The following is a 14,216-nucleotide window of genomic DNA, read 5'->3' as shown; positions in this document are numbered from 1 at the left end:
GCACGGCCGGAGCCCTCCCCTCTCCTCCCGCCGCCCCCTCCGCCCGCAGTTCCGCCGCGGGGCCGACACCGCCCCCGTTCCTCCGCCGAGGATGACGCCGGGCGGGGCCGCCTCTGCCCTGGCGCCGCTTCTCTCGGGGCCTCCCCTCCCGCCCGCCGGCAAAAGGACCTCCCCGCCAGCCCAAGCCCGGCCGCTCCCCACCCGTGCCCGCGGCCGCCCTCTCCCCTCCATCCCAGCGCTTCTCCCGGTCGGGACATCGCTCCGAGATCTCGGCCCGGATCTCCTGCCGGGCTGCCCGCAGAGGGTCTGGGGGCTGCAGTCCCTGCCGGGCTGCGGGGTGGGATCCCTCCTGCCCAGGGAACGCTGAGATCCGCGCCCGCCGGGGATGCAGAGCTTCTCGGGGACTGGGATGGCAGAGCCCTCCCCGGCTGGGCAAGGCCAGCAAAACGCGCTTCTCTCGCAAAGGAGGTGCCGAATTGGGGTCTAACACCGGTGCCGGTGCCAGTTGGGAGGAGAGGGAAGTTTCACCCCCGGACGCTGCTGCGGTAAAAACAGATCAGACACCATCCCCCCACCCCGATCTTTGCATCCCCCGAGAGGCAGTGAGCGAGCGGCTGGGTGGTGCTTCGTGACCGGCTGGGGCTGAACAGCGACAGCCCCCCTATCCCCACCCCGTGTCCCCATGTCCCCAGCCCTCTGGCCCTGTCCTCGTGTCTCCAGCCCCCTGGCCAGCTGACCCACCCCATGTACCCCTGTCCCCAGACCCTGTCCCTATGGCCCCTTGTGCCCTTGTCCCTGTGTTGGGGAGCCGAGCGGCTGCAGTGGCTGCAGCAGGCAGCCCCCCGGCAGGCAGCCCCCCTTGATACCGAAAATGACAGCAAATAAACTCTCGGGGAGACTCATTTTGGAGTTTTGAAAAGCAGCATCCTTCCTCAGGCCTGGGCACCCGAGGGTCTGATCTCCATCCATCCCATGCAGCCAGGCAAGAGCTGTTACAGAATAGATTCCCCACTTACATCCATATGTCTATATTTTCCCATAGATCTTATGCGTCTTCTGTAACTTTCCAAGGTCTAATTTTAATGTTGTTATGAAACTTCACAAGAGTCAAAACTCTTGCTGGTTTGGAGCTGGCTCCAGCTCTCTCTCTCTGAGCTTGCCTTTACGATAAGCAGAAAACTCCAAACAGAGGTGATTAGGGAAGAGGAGACATCTGTTCAGCACAGATCGTACTGAACACAAAGCGTTGTCATCTCCAAAGAATGAGAAATGTCTGGGAAACAAACTGTCTAAAAGAAAACCTGCTCTCAGAGGGACATTCTCTTCTACTTTCTAAAGAAAATTGCTTGTGACTACTTCTTGTGTCTGTAGGGTTAATTTTCATCTAAGGGATTGTATTTTTTGACTGTTAGACACAATGTCCCTCTGAGAGCATGTTTTCTTTCAAAGAGTGTTTTTCCAGACTCTCTGCATTCCTTGGAGATGATAACGCCTTATGTTCAGTACGATCTGTGCTGAACAGATGTCTCCTCTTCTGGAATCACCTCTGTTTGCAGTGTTCCCCTATCTCCAGCCCAAGGTCAGGCAGAGAGTTGGCTCCAAAGCTCCAGATTACAGATGCATTGAAGTGGGAAAGGTTTGCTTTCTAAAGCGCCAAAGTGAGTCTTAGAGAGAGTTTATTTGCCGGGATTTTGGGAATCACGGAAGAGGGTTCTTCTCTCTGTGCCCCGGACAGACTGGGCTGCTGTCAAGCCTGGGCTGTGGGTGCCGGGGCTGTGGGTGCTGGACTGGGAGTGCTGGGGCTGGAGGTGCTGGGGCTGGGGGTGCTGGGGCTGGGGGTGCTGGGACTGGGGGTGCCAGAACTGGGAGTGCTGGGGGCAGGGGTGCTGGGAATGGGGATGCTGGGGCTGGGAGTGCTGGGGCCAGGGGTGCTGGGAATGGGGATGCTGGGGCTGGAGGTGCTGGGACTGGAGGTGCCGGAACTGGGAGTGCTGGGGCTGGGGGTGCTGGGAATGGGGGTGCTGGGGCTGGAGGTGCTGGGACTGGAGGTGCCAGAACTGGGAGTGCTGGGGGTGCTGGGAATGGGGATGCTGGGGCTGGAGGTGCTGGGACTGGAGGTGCCAGAACTGGGAGTGCTGGGGCTGGGGGTGCTGGGGCTGGAGGGGCTGAGGGTGCCACGGGTGGGGGTGGTGGGGCTGTGGGTGGTGGGACTGGGGGTGCCAGAACTGGGAGTGCTGGGGGTGCTGGGAATGGGGATGCTGGGGCTGGAGGTCTGGGACTGGGGGTGCCAGAACTGGGAGTGCTGGGGGTGCTGGGAATGGGGATGGTGGGGCTGGAGGTCTGGGACTGGAGGTGCCAGAACTGGGAGTGCTGGGGCTGGGGGTGCTGGGAATGGGGATGGTGGGGCTGGAGGTGCTGAGACTGGGGGTGCCAGAACTGGGAGTGTTGGGGCTGGGGGTCCTGGGGCTGGAGGGGCTGGGGGTGCCACTGGTGGGGGTGGTGGGGCTGTGGGTGGTGGGACTGGGGGTGCTGGGGCTGGAGGTGCTGGTGAAGGTGATTCTCTCTGTGACCCGGACAGGCTGGGACACTGTCAAGCCCGAGATCATCTGCAAGCTGGAGCGAGGAGAGACACTGCGTGTGCCAGACCCCCCCGGGGTGCAGCAGAGGCACCAGAGCCCTGTGCCAGGCGGGTCCCAGGGGCCCGTGGGAGGGATGCTGGATTCCAGCAGCAGTGTTTTGGGGGGCTCATCCTCTAGCGAGCTGAGCAGGAGCCAGGAGGGTCCTGCAGGGCACCCTCACTTTCACCCCATACCGGCTCTCCAGCCACTGGAGAAGAGCCCTCCAACCTGCCCCAAGTGCTACAAGAGCTTCAGGAGCCCGAGTGTGCTCATCATCCATGAGCGGAGCCACACGGGCGAGTGCCCCTTCACCTGCACCGACTGCAGCAAGAGCTTCAGCCAGAAGAGCTCCCTGATCAGGCACCAGCGCATCCACACGGGTGAGCGCCCCTTCACCTGTGCTGACTGCGGCAAGAGCTTCAGCCAGAAGAGCAGCCTGAGCAAGCACCAGCCCGTCCACACTGGCGAGCGCCCCTTTGCCTGCAGCCACTGTAACCACTGCTTCAGCCAGAAGCAACACCTGGTCACCCACCAACGCATCCACACTGGAGAGCGTGCCTTTGCCTGCACCAGCTGTGGCGAGACCTTCACCCAGAAGAGCTCTCTCATCAAGCACCAGCGCATCCACACCAGTGCATCCGGCTTTGCCTGTGCCGAGTGCAGCAAGAGCTTCAGCCACAAGGGCAACCTCCTCAGACACCAGCGCATCCACACAGGCAACCGCCCCTTCGCCTGTGCTGACTGCAACAAGAGCTTCAGTGAGAAGGGCGCCCTGATCAGACACCAGCACATCCACAGCAGAGAGCGCCCCTTTGCCTGCACTGACTGCAACAAGAGCTTCAGAGAGAAGGGCAACCTCATCAGACACCAGCACACCCACAGGAGTGAGCGCCCCTTTGCCTGTACCGACTGCAACAAGAGCTTCAGAGAGAAGAGCGCCCTGACCAGACACCAGCAAATCCACACCAGCGAGCGCCCCTTTGCCTGCACTGATTGCGGCAAAAGCTTCAGCTGGAAGGACTCCCTGACCAAGCACCAGCGCATCCATACAGGCGAGCGCCCCTTTGCCTGCACTGACTGCAGCAAGAGCTTCAGCTGGAAGGGTGCCCTGATCAGCCACCGGCGCACCCACACCGGTGAGCGGCCCTTCACCTGCACCAGCTGTGGCAAGAGCTTCAGCTGGAAGCGCGCCCTGACCGTTCATCAGCGCAGCCACACCGGTGAACGTCCCTTTGCCTGCTCAGAGTGCAACAAGAGCTTCATCTGCAAGGGCGACCTCATCATTCATCAGCGCATCCACACGGGCCAGCGCCCCTTCACCTGCGCTGACTGCAGTAAGAGCTTCAGCCAGAAGAGCTACCTGACCAGGCACCAGCGCATCCACACCGGTGAGCGTCCCTTTGCCTGCACCACCTGTGGCAAGAGCTTCAGCCAGAAGGGCGACCTGACCATTCACCAGCGCATCCACACCGGCGAGCGCCCCTTTGCCTGTGGCCACTGTGACCTCCGCTTCAGATGGAAGAAATCCTTGGTCACTCACCAGCGTCTCCACACTAGCGAGAAGCCCTAGAAATGTGGTATGCCAAGACCTACAGGCAGAAGCAGAACCTGAATAATCAACACTGGGTGCAGTGGGACCTGTGGGCAGCTGTAGGGTGATGACAGGATGGGGGTTGTCCTGAAAAGTGATGGTGAACTCACCGGGCACTGGAGAGAATCATAGAATCACCAGATTGGGAAAGACCTCTTGGTGATTGAGTTTAGTCATTTGTATTGTCCCCAGGCTCTGGGCAGGAGATCCATGTGGAGATCCCTGGATCGATGTCCCTGCTGGGAAAAGCAGTGGGGATGGAGGGGGAAAGGTGGACTGCGGGCACGGGTGGGGAATGGCCAGGGTTTGGCTGGCAAGAGAAGCCGGGCCAAGAGTGAGTGGGCTCTGTCTGGTGTCATTTTTCTGACACAGGAAAACAAAGAGGATGGCATGGCATGGCATGGCATAAGCTTTTTCAGTGGGAAGGGACCTGCAAGGCTCTGCCGGTCCAGCTGCCTGAGGACTTCAGGGCTGAGCAGCAGCTAAAGCATGGCATTACAGCATCCGCCAAAGGAAGGCAGGCCAGCTGCCTGGGTCCCTCCCCAGGAGGATTGTTCTTCTAATTGCAAAGCAAGTGGTCGATAGGCACTTCTCCCCTTGGAGCCATGGACTGACTTTAACCCCCTATCACACACTGCTCCTTCCATTCACGCCAGCATCTTAACTTCTTCGCAGCCCCGTGGCACACTTCTCGGCACCTTGTTGTGCCAGTATGCGTATTTGTGCTCTGGGATCTAATAAAATCGTTACCAATTGTCATCAAGGCCCAACTGGGATTCAAACAGATGGGCATCATCATTGTCCTTGGCTAAGCCTCCACTCCCCGGACACACAGACCCATTCTCTTTCCGGACCTTAGTAGGAGTGTCTTGTTCTCTGTCCTGCAATTCCCCTTCTGGGGGCACAAAGGGGGTTTCTCCCTTCCCAGGGGCTGGGGAGGAGATGACATTTGCTCCTTCCTGTCACTGTTCTGTCCTCCCTGGAATGCTTCAGTCAGACCCAAGGCATTGCCCGGAGGCCTGGGAAGGCCTGGGCTGATGCACTCACTCCTCCAGAATCCATTCCTCCGCTCTCAGGATTCAGCCCCGCTCGCTGCCTGCGCTGCCGGGACAGGGAGAGGGTGGCCGTGCCCAGGACCCGCCTGGCCCGGTTCCCTCTGCGGGAGGATGCAGGGCAGCTGCCTGTGCCCCTGCATCCCTGGGCAGCTCCGAGCCCCCCGGGTCCCCGAGTGCCATTGAACCCCCAGGCTAGGGAACGGAACGGTGACATCTCCCTGGTGGCAGTGGTGGCAGCTCCAGGTGGCAGTGGTGGCAGTTTCCTGGTGGCAGTGGTGGCAGTTGTGGCAGCTTCAGGGGCAGTGGTGGCAGCTCCAGGGGGCAGTGGTGGCAGTTTCCCAGTGGCAGTGGTGGCAGTTTCCCAGTGGCAGTGGTGGCATTTCCCAGTGGCAGTGGTGGCAGTTTCCCAGTGGCAGTGGTGGCAGTTCCAGGGGGCAGTGGTGGCAGCTCCAGGTGGCAGTGGTGGCAGTTTCCCAGTGGCAGTGGTGGCAGCGGTGGCAGTTCCAGGGGGCAGTGGTGGCAGTTTCCCAGTGGCAGTGGTGGCAGCGGTGGCAGTTCCAGGGGGCAGTGGTGGCAGTTTCCCAGTGGCAGTGGTGGCAGCGGTGGCAGTTTCCCGGTGGCAGTGGTGGCAGCTCCAGGTGGCAGTGGTGGCAGTTCCAGGGGGCAGTGGTGGCAGTTTCCCAGTGGCAGTGGTGGCAGCTCCAGAGGGCAGTGGTGGCAGTTTCCCAGGGGCAGTGGTGGCAGCTCCAGAGGGCAGTGGTGGCAGTTTCCCAGGGGCAGTGGTGGCAGCTCCAGAGGGCAGTGGTGGCAGTTTCCCAGGGGCAGTGGTGGCAGTTCCAGGTGGCAGCGGTGGCAGTTTCCCGGTGGCAGTGGTGGCAGTTTCCCAGTGGCAGTGGTGGCAGTTTCCCAGTGGCAGTGGTGGCAGCTCCAGGGGCAGTGGTGGCAGTTTCCCAGTGGCAGCAGTGGCAGTTTCCCGGTGGCAGTGGTGGCGCTGGGGATGGAGGGACGAGGGCGGCTGTGGGCAGCGGTGGGGACCGGCCGGGTTCGGGGGGCTCGGGTTCATTTTCCCAGCAGCCGGGAGGGGAGGCACCCAGAGAAGCCGGGCCAAGGGCGAGTCGGCTCTAGCATCATCCTCCTGACACCGAAAACGCCGGAAAATAAACTCCTGGAGACTCGTTTGGTGTTTGAGAAAGCAAGCACCCTTCCTCTGGCCTGGGCACCCGAGGGAGCGATCTCCATCAGTCACGGGCAGCCGGGCAAGAGCTGTTACAAGAGATATTCCCCACTTACACCCAGATAGCTAAATCTTCCCAGAAATCCTAGGCATCTTCTCTTACTTTCCAAGGTCTAATTCTAATGTTGTTATGAAAAGTCGCAGGAGTCAAACCTCTTGCTAATGTGGAGCTGGCTCCAGCTCGGCTTGACCTTTGGTTTGAGATAGACACAAACTCCAAACAGAGGTGATTCCAGAAGCAGAGGTATCTGTTCTGCACACATCGTACTGAACAAAAGGCGTTATCACCTTCACGGCATGAACAGTGTGTGGGAAAACGCTGCTTGAAAGAAAACGTGGTCTCAGAGGGCCGTTGTGTCTAACAGTCAAAAGTTACAATTCCTTAGATGAAACTTTATCTAAAATCCAAAATATTCCATTTTTTACAGTAGTAACTCCTTCTCGTATCGGTCTGACGCTCAACGTGGTTGATGCCAGGGGTGGGACAGGGAAGCTTCTCACCCAGACGCTGCTGCAATGAAATCTGAGAAGACTCTCTCCCCCACACACACATCATGACAGCCCCACGCACCCCCACGTCCCAATGTCCCCGTGTCCCCAGACCCCTTTACCTCTGACCAATCCCCATGTCCCCAGCCCTCTGTCCCCATATACCCTCATCCCTGTGTCGGGGAGCCGAGAGGCTGGGGACCCGGGAGATGCCCAGGGGACCCAGAAATACCCTGGAGACCCTGCAAATACCTTCAGCACCAAGAAGCTTTATCTTCACTGTCCAGGTGGAAAAAGAAAGCAGCATCTTCCCCTCTGTCCCGTAAGCCATGCTGATCACATTGGGACACGGGTCTTGCGTTTCCCCTGCCCTGGCAGCCACTCCTGCGCTCACGGCTCTCCCGCAGCAGCTGCCGGCACCGCAGGGCCCAGCACAGCACGGAAGGGGCGACAACGATGAACCCCCTTGACTCGCGGACTCAAACTTCACAACTCAGGGGAGTTATAAAGCAGGTATGTTTTATTGTCAGCTGGGGCGCAAGGGGCAATTTCTCCTAGGTTGCACACAGCATGGTCTAACAAGCAGCTATTTATAGTGTAAAGACATACGTATTCCTTAACGTGGGCTAGGCTATTAAAATTAGTTCGCTAAAAGGGCATTACTATTACAATTATTTCCAGTATTCCATCATCATAAGTCCACTCTTTGCCTTAGCTGAGTTGGCTGTGTTCCAAACCGCAGGAACGCTTAGCCTTGGACAGTCTCCTTTTTCACTGAAGCACAGCCACAGGGCTTCTGCCTGGGCCCCCAGCGTTCCTGATAACCTGTCCATGTCTTGAAAAATGCCTTCAATTCTTGTTCCTGAGTACCTCTGTTGGTTAACCCCTTCATTCCCTGCTTCACCCTGACCAACGAGCGCTATGCCAGCTGCTCAGGGTGTCCCCAGGGAGCAGCTCAGGAGGATCCAGCCCACACTCCTGAGGATGCTTCTCAAACCATAGGTGGTGGTGGAAAGGACCATGGCTGCCTGTCACTGCTGGCTCAAGTCATCACTCTGGATGTCCCCACACAGCCACCCCTGCAGCAGAGCCCCCAGTGCCCCACAGGACCCTCAGCAACAGTTTCAGGGGGCACCGCGTTGCAGAGGAAGCCGCAGGCTGTGGGTGCTGGGGGTGCACTGGTGAGCCAGCACAGCTCCCTCTTCCTTAAAGTGCTTCTTGCAGCCGCTGCACTGGAAGGACTTGGCCTCTGTCTGCTCCCCTGCCAGGGACAAACACTCCTCCTCCCGTTGGTCACCCTCCGGCATCACCTCCAGGCCCTGATGCACCCGCCGGTGTTTCTTCAGGTCATACTTCCACTTGTAGGTCTTGCCACACTCGTCACACTTGTAGGGTTTCTGGCTGGTGTGGAAGGGCTGGTGCTTGATCAGAGCACCCTTCTCTCTGAAGCTCTTGCCGCACTCCATGCAGAGGAAGGGGCGCTCACCCGTGTGGATGCGCTGGTGGCTGATCAGGGTGCTCTTCATGTTGAAGCTCTTGCCGCAGTCGGCACAGGCGAACGGGCGCTCGCCGGTGTGGATGCGCTGGTGTCTGTTCAGGGCACCCTTCTGGCTGAAGGCTTTGCCACAGTCAGCACAGGCAAAGGGCAGCTCACCCATGTGGATGCGCTGGTGGCTGATCAGGGCGTCCTTCTGGCTGAAGCCTTTGCTGCAGTCGGTGCAGGCGAACGGGAACTCGGTGGTGTGGATGCGCTGGTGGGCGATCAGGGAGCTCTTCCGACTGAAGCTCTTCCCACAGTCGGTGCAGGCAAAGGGACGCTCGCCCGTGTGGACGCGCTGGTGTTTGGTCAGGTTGCCCTTCTGGCTAAAGGTGTCTCCGCACTCGACGCACGTGAAGGGGTGCTCGCCGGTGTGGATGCGCTGGTGGGTGACCAGGTGTTGCTTGCGGCTGAAGCGGTGGTTACAGTGGCTGCAGGCAAAGGGGCGCTCACCAGTGTGGATGCGCTGGTGGGTGATCAGGGAGCCCTTACGGGTGAAGCTTTTGCCGCAGGCGGTGCAGGAGAAGCGGTGCTCACCCGGGGGGCTCCGTTCGTGGATGGCCATAGCACTCGGGCTCCTGAAGCTCTCGCTGCTCTCGCTGTGGGTGGCTGGGGTCTTCTCCAGCAGCTGGGGGTCCTGGCCAAGATGAGGGTGAGGGTGCCCTTCTGGGCGCTCCGGTCTCCTGCTCAGCCGGCTGCGGGATGAGCCCCCCAAACCCCCGCTGCTGGAACCCCCTCCAGCGGAGCCCCGGGACCCGCCCGGCACAGGGCTGCGGTGCCCCCGCGGTGCCCCGGAGGGGTCTTTCTCGCACGGCGTCTCTCCTCGCTCCAGCTCGAGGACCGTCCCCCCCGTCCGGGGCACAGCGAGCAGCAGCCTCTGCCGCCCTGCGGGGGTGGCAGCGCCGGCCCCGGCCCCCCCAGCGCCAGCATCTCCCCCCGCGAGGCGAGCGTCTCGGGGGTGTCCAGCATCACCCGCCGGTAGAGCCGCCGCTGCCAGCCCGGAGGAGGGGCTGTGCCCGCCTGGAGCCCGGGCTGCGGGGTCCCAGCGCCCCGCGGGGAGGCGGAGCCCAACGGCAGACGCCAATTCCGCCACGGAAACGGTTCGTCGCGTCCGTTCTCGTCGGCGGCGGAGCTGCGGGCGGAGGGGGCGGCGAGAAGGGAGGGGAGGGCTCTGCCCGTGCTTCGGGCTGCGGATGGCGGGGCCGTTCGAGGAGGTGGCCGTCTACTTCTCCCGCCAGGAGTGGGCAGAGCTGGCGGGCTGGCAGCGGCGGCTCTACCGGGAGGTGATGCTGGACACCTACGGAATGCTCGCCTCGCTGGGTGAGATGCCGGGGATGGGGGTGCCGGGGATGGGGGTGCGGGGATGGGGGTGCCGGGGATGGGGGTGCGGGGGATGGGGGTGCCGGGGATGGGGGTGCGGGGGATGGGGGTGCCGGGGATGGGGGCGCCGGGGATGGGGGTGCGGGGATGGGGGTGCCGGGGATGGGGGTGCCGGGGATGGGGGTGCGGGGATGGGGGTGCCGGGGATGGGGATGCGGGGGATGGGGGTGCCGGGATAGGGGTGCGGGGTATGGGGGTGCCGGGGCTGAGGGTGCCGGGGATGGGGGTGCCGGGATAGGGGTGCTGCGGATGAGGGTGCCGGGAATGAGGGTGCTGGGGATGGGAGTGCCGGGGATGGGGGTGCAGGGGATGGGAGTGTCGGGGATGGGGGTGACGGGGATGGAGGTGCCGGGGATGGGGGTGCCGGGGATGGGGGTGCTGGGGATGGGAGTGCCGGGGATGGAGGTGCTGGGGATAGGGGTGCTGGGGATGAGGGTGCCGGGGATGGGGGTGCCGGGGATGGGGGTGCCGGGGATGGGAGTGCAGGGGATGAGGGTGCAGGGGATGGGGATGCGGGGAATGGGGGTGCGGGGGATGGGGGTGCGGGGGATGGGGCTGCCGGGGATGGGGCTGCCGGGGATGGGGGTGCCGGGAATGAGGGTGCCGGGGATGGGAGTGCCGGGGATGGGGCTGCCGGGGATGGGGGTGCAGGGGATGAGGGTGCAGGGGATGGAGGTGCGGGGGATGGGGGTGCTGGGTGAGGACTCTCTGCGGCTCTGCCGGGCTGGGCTCCATAGCACCTGGGCTGGAACAGACTTTGCCAGTGGGAAAGGACCTCCGAGGCTGACCCGGTGCGAGTGCCTCCACTCTTCGGGGCTGAGCAGCAGTTAAAGCCCGGCATTGCGATCATTGGCCAAAGGCCTCTGCAACCCTGCCCGGCTTGGGGCATCGAGCGGCTCTGCGGGAAGCCTGTGCCAGGGTTTGAGCACCCTCGGGAAAGAAATGCTTCCTTGTGTTCGGTCTCAACCTGTCCTGGTGCAGATTTGAGCCCTCGGCGGGTGTCCTGTGTGCAGGAGAGCGGCCGAGGTGATGCAGGCGAGGCGAGAGGAGGCTGTAGGCGCAGGGAAGAGGGGTGTGAATTGTAGCTGGGCAGGGTCAGGAGAGAGGAGGGGAGTGGGGGGAGATGCTGGGCCTGCCCGGGCTGTGGGTGTCGGGGCTGTGGGTGCTGGGACTGGGGCTGCCGGGGCTTGGAGTGCTGGGGCTGGGGATGCTGCAGCTGCTGGGGGTGCCAGGGCTGGGGTGCTAGGGGCTGGGGGTGCCGTGGTGAGGTGCTGGGGCTGGGGGTGCTGGGTCCAGTGCTGCCATCCTGACAGTGTGGGTGAAGGTGCTTCTCTCTCTGCCCCGGACAGTCTGGGATCAAGCCCGAGATCATCTGCAAGCTGGAGCAAGGAGAGACGCTGTGCGTGCCACACCCCCCGGCCGTGACGGAGGCACTGGAGCCCTGTGCCAGGCGGGCCCTGGGGGTCCATTGGAGGCGTGGAGGGTTCCACCAGCAGGCATTTGGGGGGATCATCCCGAGGTGAACCAGCTGGGAGTCGGGGAGGCCCAGAAGGACACCCTCATCTTGGCCTGGTCCCCCAGCAGATCCACATAGGCGAGCGTCCGTTCAGCTGCACTGACTGCGGCACGAGCTTCCGCCTGCAGGACAACCTGATCGCCCATCAGCACATCCACATGGGTGAGCGCCCATTTCACTGTGCTGACTGTGGCAAGAGCTTTGTCCGGAAGCTTTACCTGGTGGCCCACCAGCGTATCCATGCTGGTGAAGGCCCCTTTTCCTGTACCAGCTGCAGGAAGAGCTTCAGCCAGAAGACCACCCATCAGCGCATCCGCAAAGGCGAGTGCCCATTTCACTGTGCTGACTGTGGCAAGAGCTTCAGCTTGAAGCAAACCCTGATCGCCCACCAACGCATCCACACCAGCGAGCACTCCTTCACCTGTGCCAGCTATGGTCAGAAATTCCACTGGAAGAACACCCTGATCAACCACCAGCACATCCACACCAGCACATCCACACCGATGAGCGTCCTTTTGCCTACACTGAATGCAACAAGAGATTCCTTGGGAAGGCTGCCCTGAGCAACCACCAGCGCACCCATACCAACGAGAAGCTCTTCGCCCGTATGGAGTGTGGCAAGAGCTTCTATTACAAATGCAGTCTCATCAGACATCACCGCATCCACACCAGCGAGCGCCCCTTTGCCTGCGCCAACTGCAGCAAGAGCTTCATCCAGAAGGGTGCCCTGATCAAGCACCAACGCATCCACACTGTCGAGAAGCCTTACAAGTGTGGTGAGTGTAGCAAGACCTTCAGCCAGAAGTGATGAGCGAAAGCGGACAGGGAGGGGTTGGGAAGCTAAGGACTTAGAAGGATTTAGTTCACTGTAAATGTAAGCTAACACCATATGAGGAAAAATATAGTTCACTGCAACCCATACTGTTTGCCTTGAAGACCCTGAAAGTTGATAACGAAGGAGCCAGCTAGCAGAAGTGTAGTGATAAGCGGGCACTGGAATGCAGAAATCTGGCTGCGCTTGGTTCAGTAGTTTGTAACCAACCAGAAGGAACTGTGGCTGCACACAGTTCAAGGAGAAAAAACTTCTTTTTATCCTGAGGAAGACTTTTACTTCATCCCTGAGACCCCGGCCCGCAACCACCAGGAGGTGGGCAAGATTGGAGTGAACCTTCCAGAATTAATTACAATACGAAGTGGGGATAGGTAATGAATATGTATTAGATGATTACGTATCTCTCTATCTGTGCACTAAAAATAAACCACTTCTTGAACGATAGGGTGTGTGAGTTTGGGCAGAGTTATCTCCCTCACACCCACCGGTGTGAATGAACATACCTGCTTTATAACTCATTTCTGGGTTATAGGGTTTGATTCTGCAAAACAGAAGCAGCCACTGAAGAAACAAAGATGTTCCATCCAAAAATGGAACAAAGATGGAACACAGATAGAACAAAGACGGAACAAAGCTGCAGCAGCTGAAGCAGGAGTTGGGGTTATTTTTCCCCCAGAAGGTCCAACAAAGGCAGAGGCGACTGAGCAAAAAGGCCTCCCTTCCTCCGGGGGAAGAGAAGCGCAGCCCATCGCCCCGTCCGTCGGGTCAGGGGGTTCTTTAATTCCTCCTCCCCAACAAAAGGGGGTCCGGGGGCCAATTTCGCCTCTTGCAAACTCCTGGGTGCTTCTTGGCGAGGTGGGACTGAGTCCCTCAGTGAGTGTCGAGTGGCCCTTGGCACGGCCGCTCGTGTCCTCCGAAGCGGGGACTCGGGGTTCATCACACCCTGAGCTTGGGGAGCTCAGCCCGGGCTTTCAGGGCTGTTTCTGCTCTGAACTCAAACAAGCCCAGGCTGTGAGGCCTCCGTCCCACCCCAGGGGTCCCTCAGCTCATTTGAGCCTTAGACCCCCACCAAGCCCTCTGTCCCACAAGATGAAGCTGTTCAAGTCAAACCCGTCCCTTTTGCAGTCCCAGGGACTTTGGGGTTTGCCCCAAGACTTGGCTGGTTGCAAAATGCATTTTCTCCTGCCTGTGTCCTCTTGGTTGCAATAATGATTGAGTGTGGTTAAAAGCCCTTGTGGGACACAGACTGGGAACAGCTGGAGTGTGTTCTGACTTAGCTCAAAGGGGCTGATCTGCTATCAGCCCATGAGAGCATCTCCAGGTGGGATCAGGCAGGGCAGGTGCCCTTAGAGAATCAGTAGCATAGAGCAACCATGGGGTAAAGCTGTCCATCCGAATTGAATTCCCGAGGAAGGAAAGGGTTAAAATAGGGAAAAGAATTTACAAAGCATGCACATTTCAGAGTAATTGAAATTAAACATTTTCCTATGGTGTAACTTATATTTCTCTAAAACATTTACCATGTCTCTAAAACATATACAGCAATGTAATGGAGTAAAATACAGCTATGGTTGAACTTGAAGGCTCTGGTCTTCCTTGAAGACATTGTTAAAACTCTGCACACAGAATATGTTTTGTAGGTGTAACTTTATACCCCAACCATCCAGGTGGGCTCTGAAAACAGCCATAAAATAGAGCTGAGCATGTGCTCGCACAGCGAAGACGAGGCATTTCGTTACTTCTACACACAAGCGTTTGCAGAACTGGTCCTAGATTGGATTGTGAGTGATTAATATCCCCTGATCCGGGGCACTTCCATCAATCGCATCCTTCAGTCTCTTTGATGAGATGCATTGTCCGGTGCCACTTGCTCCCTCTTGCCAACCGCTCCCTTTTGCAGAAACAAGCTCTGCTTCGCAAACTCACCAGGAGTTTAGTGTTTGCCACCCACAGGGCCCAGCACC

At 59.9% G+C, this 14,216-nt stretch overlaps 3 protein-coding genes and 1 pseudogene across 8 annotated transcripts; 3 read left to right on the top strand and 1 right to left on the bottom strand.

Moving 5' to 3' along the window:
* Window positions 1-90: 90 nt before the first annotated feature.
* LOC128851192 (gastrula zinc finger protein XlCGF26.1-like) lies at window positions 91-5,434 on the top strand. 6 transcript variants are annotated; one of them, XM_054058421.1, is made up of 3 exons: window positions 91-545; window positions 1,557-1,636; window positions 2,579-4,277. In XM_054058421.1, the coding sequence occupies exon 3, from the start codon at window positions 2,713-2,715 to the stop codon at window positions 4,186-4,188; it is 1,476 nt and encodes a 491-aa protein (XP_053914396.1). In that variant the 5' UTR covers window positions 91-545; window positions 1,557-1,636; window positions 2,579-2,712; the 3' UTR covers window positions 4,189-4,277. The 6 variants fall into 6 exon arrangements, with proteins under 6 accessions (XP_053914396.1, XP_053914395.1, XP_053914397.1 ...); XM_054058420.1 differs by having other exon boundaries at window positions 1,557-1,760; XM_054058423.1 differs by having other exon boundaries at window positions 509-545; window positions 1,557-1,658.
* A 1,762-nt stretch (window positions 5,435-7,196) lies between these two features.
* On the bottom strand, window positions 7,197-9,313 carry LOC128851201 (gastrula zinc finger protein XlCGF7.1-like). Its single transcript, XM_054058465.1, has one exon. It carries the CDS (start codon window positions 9,087-9,089, stop codon window positions 8,112-8,114), a length of 978 nt encoding a protein of 325 aa, XP_053914440.1. The 5' UTR covers window positions 9,090-9,313; the 3' UTR covers window positions 7,197-8,111.
* Window positions 9,181-11,462, top strand: LOC128851167 (sterile alpha motif domain-containing protein 1-like; the record flags this gene model as incomplete). Its single annotated transcript, XM_054057915.1, has 2 exons — window positions 9,181-9,844; window positions 11,254-11,462. Coding segments are annotated over 2 exons (873 nt in total), but the record flags the coding sequence as incomplete, so codon positions are not given.
* Window positions 11,463-11,464: 2 nt separating this feature from the next.
* On the top strand, window positions 11,465-13,651 carry LOC128851209 (gastrula zinc finger protein XlCGF57.1-like; annotated as a pseudogene).
* Window positions 13,652-14,216: the final 565 nt, after the last annotated feature.

Source organism: Cuculus canorus, chromosome 2 (genome assembly GCF_017976375.1).
Source record: "Cuculus canorus isolate bCucCan1 chromosome 2, bCucCan1.pri, whole genome shotgun sequence".
In the NCBI taxonomy this organism is placed as follows: domain Eukaryota; kingdom Metazoa; phylum Chordata; class Aves; order Cuculiformes; family Cuculidae; genus Cuculus; species Cuculus canorus.
Note: the sequence above shows the minus strand (reverse complement) of the source record. Positions and strands in the feature narration are given on the sequence as shown.

Bases quoted from the DNA above. Each gene is read 5' to 3' on its own strand.
- LOC128851201 (XM_054058465.1), bottom strand. From the start codon at position 9,089: ATGGCCATCCACGAACGGAGCCCCCCGGGTGAGCACCGCTTCTCCTGC.
- LOC128851192 (XM_054058419.1), top strand. From the start codon at position 1,496: ATGTTCAGTACGATCTGTGCTGAACAGATGTCTCCTCTTCTGGAATCA. The intron at 1,659-2,578 runs GTGAGTCTTAGA...TGACCCGGACAG, and splicing joins TTGCTTTCTAAAGCGCCAAA to GCTGGGACACTGTCAAGCCC.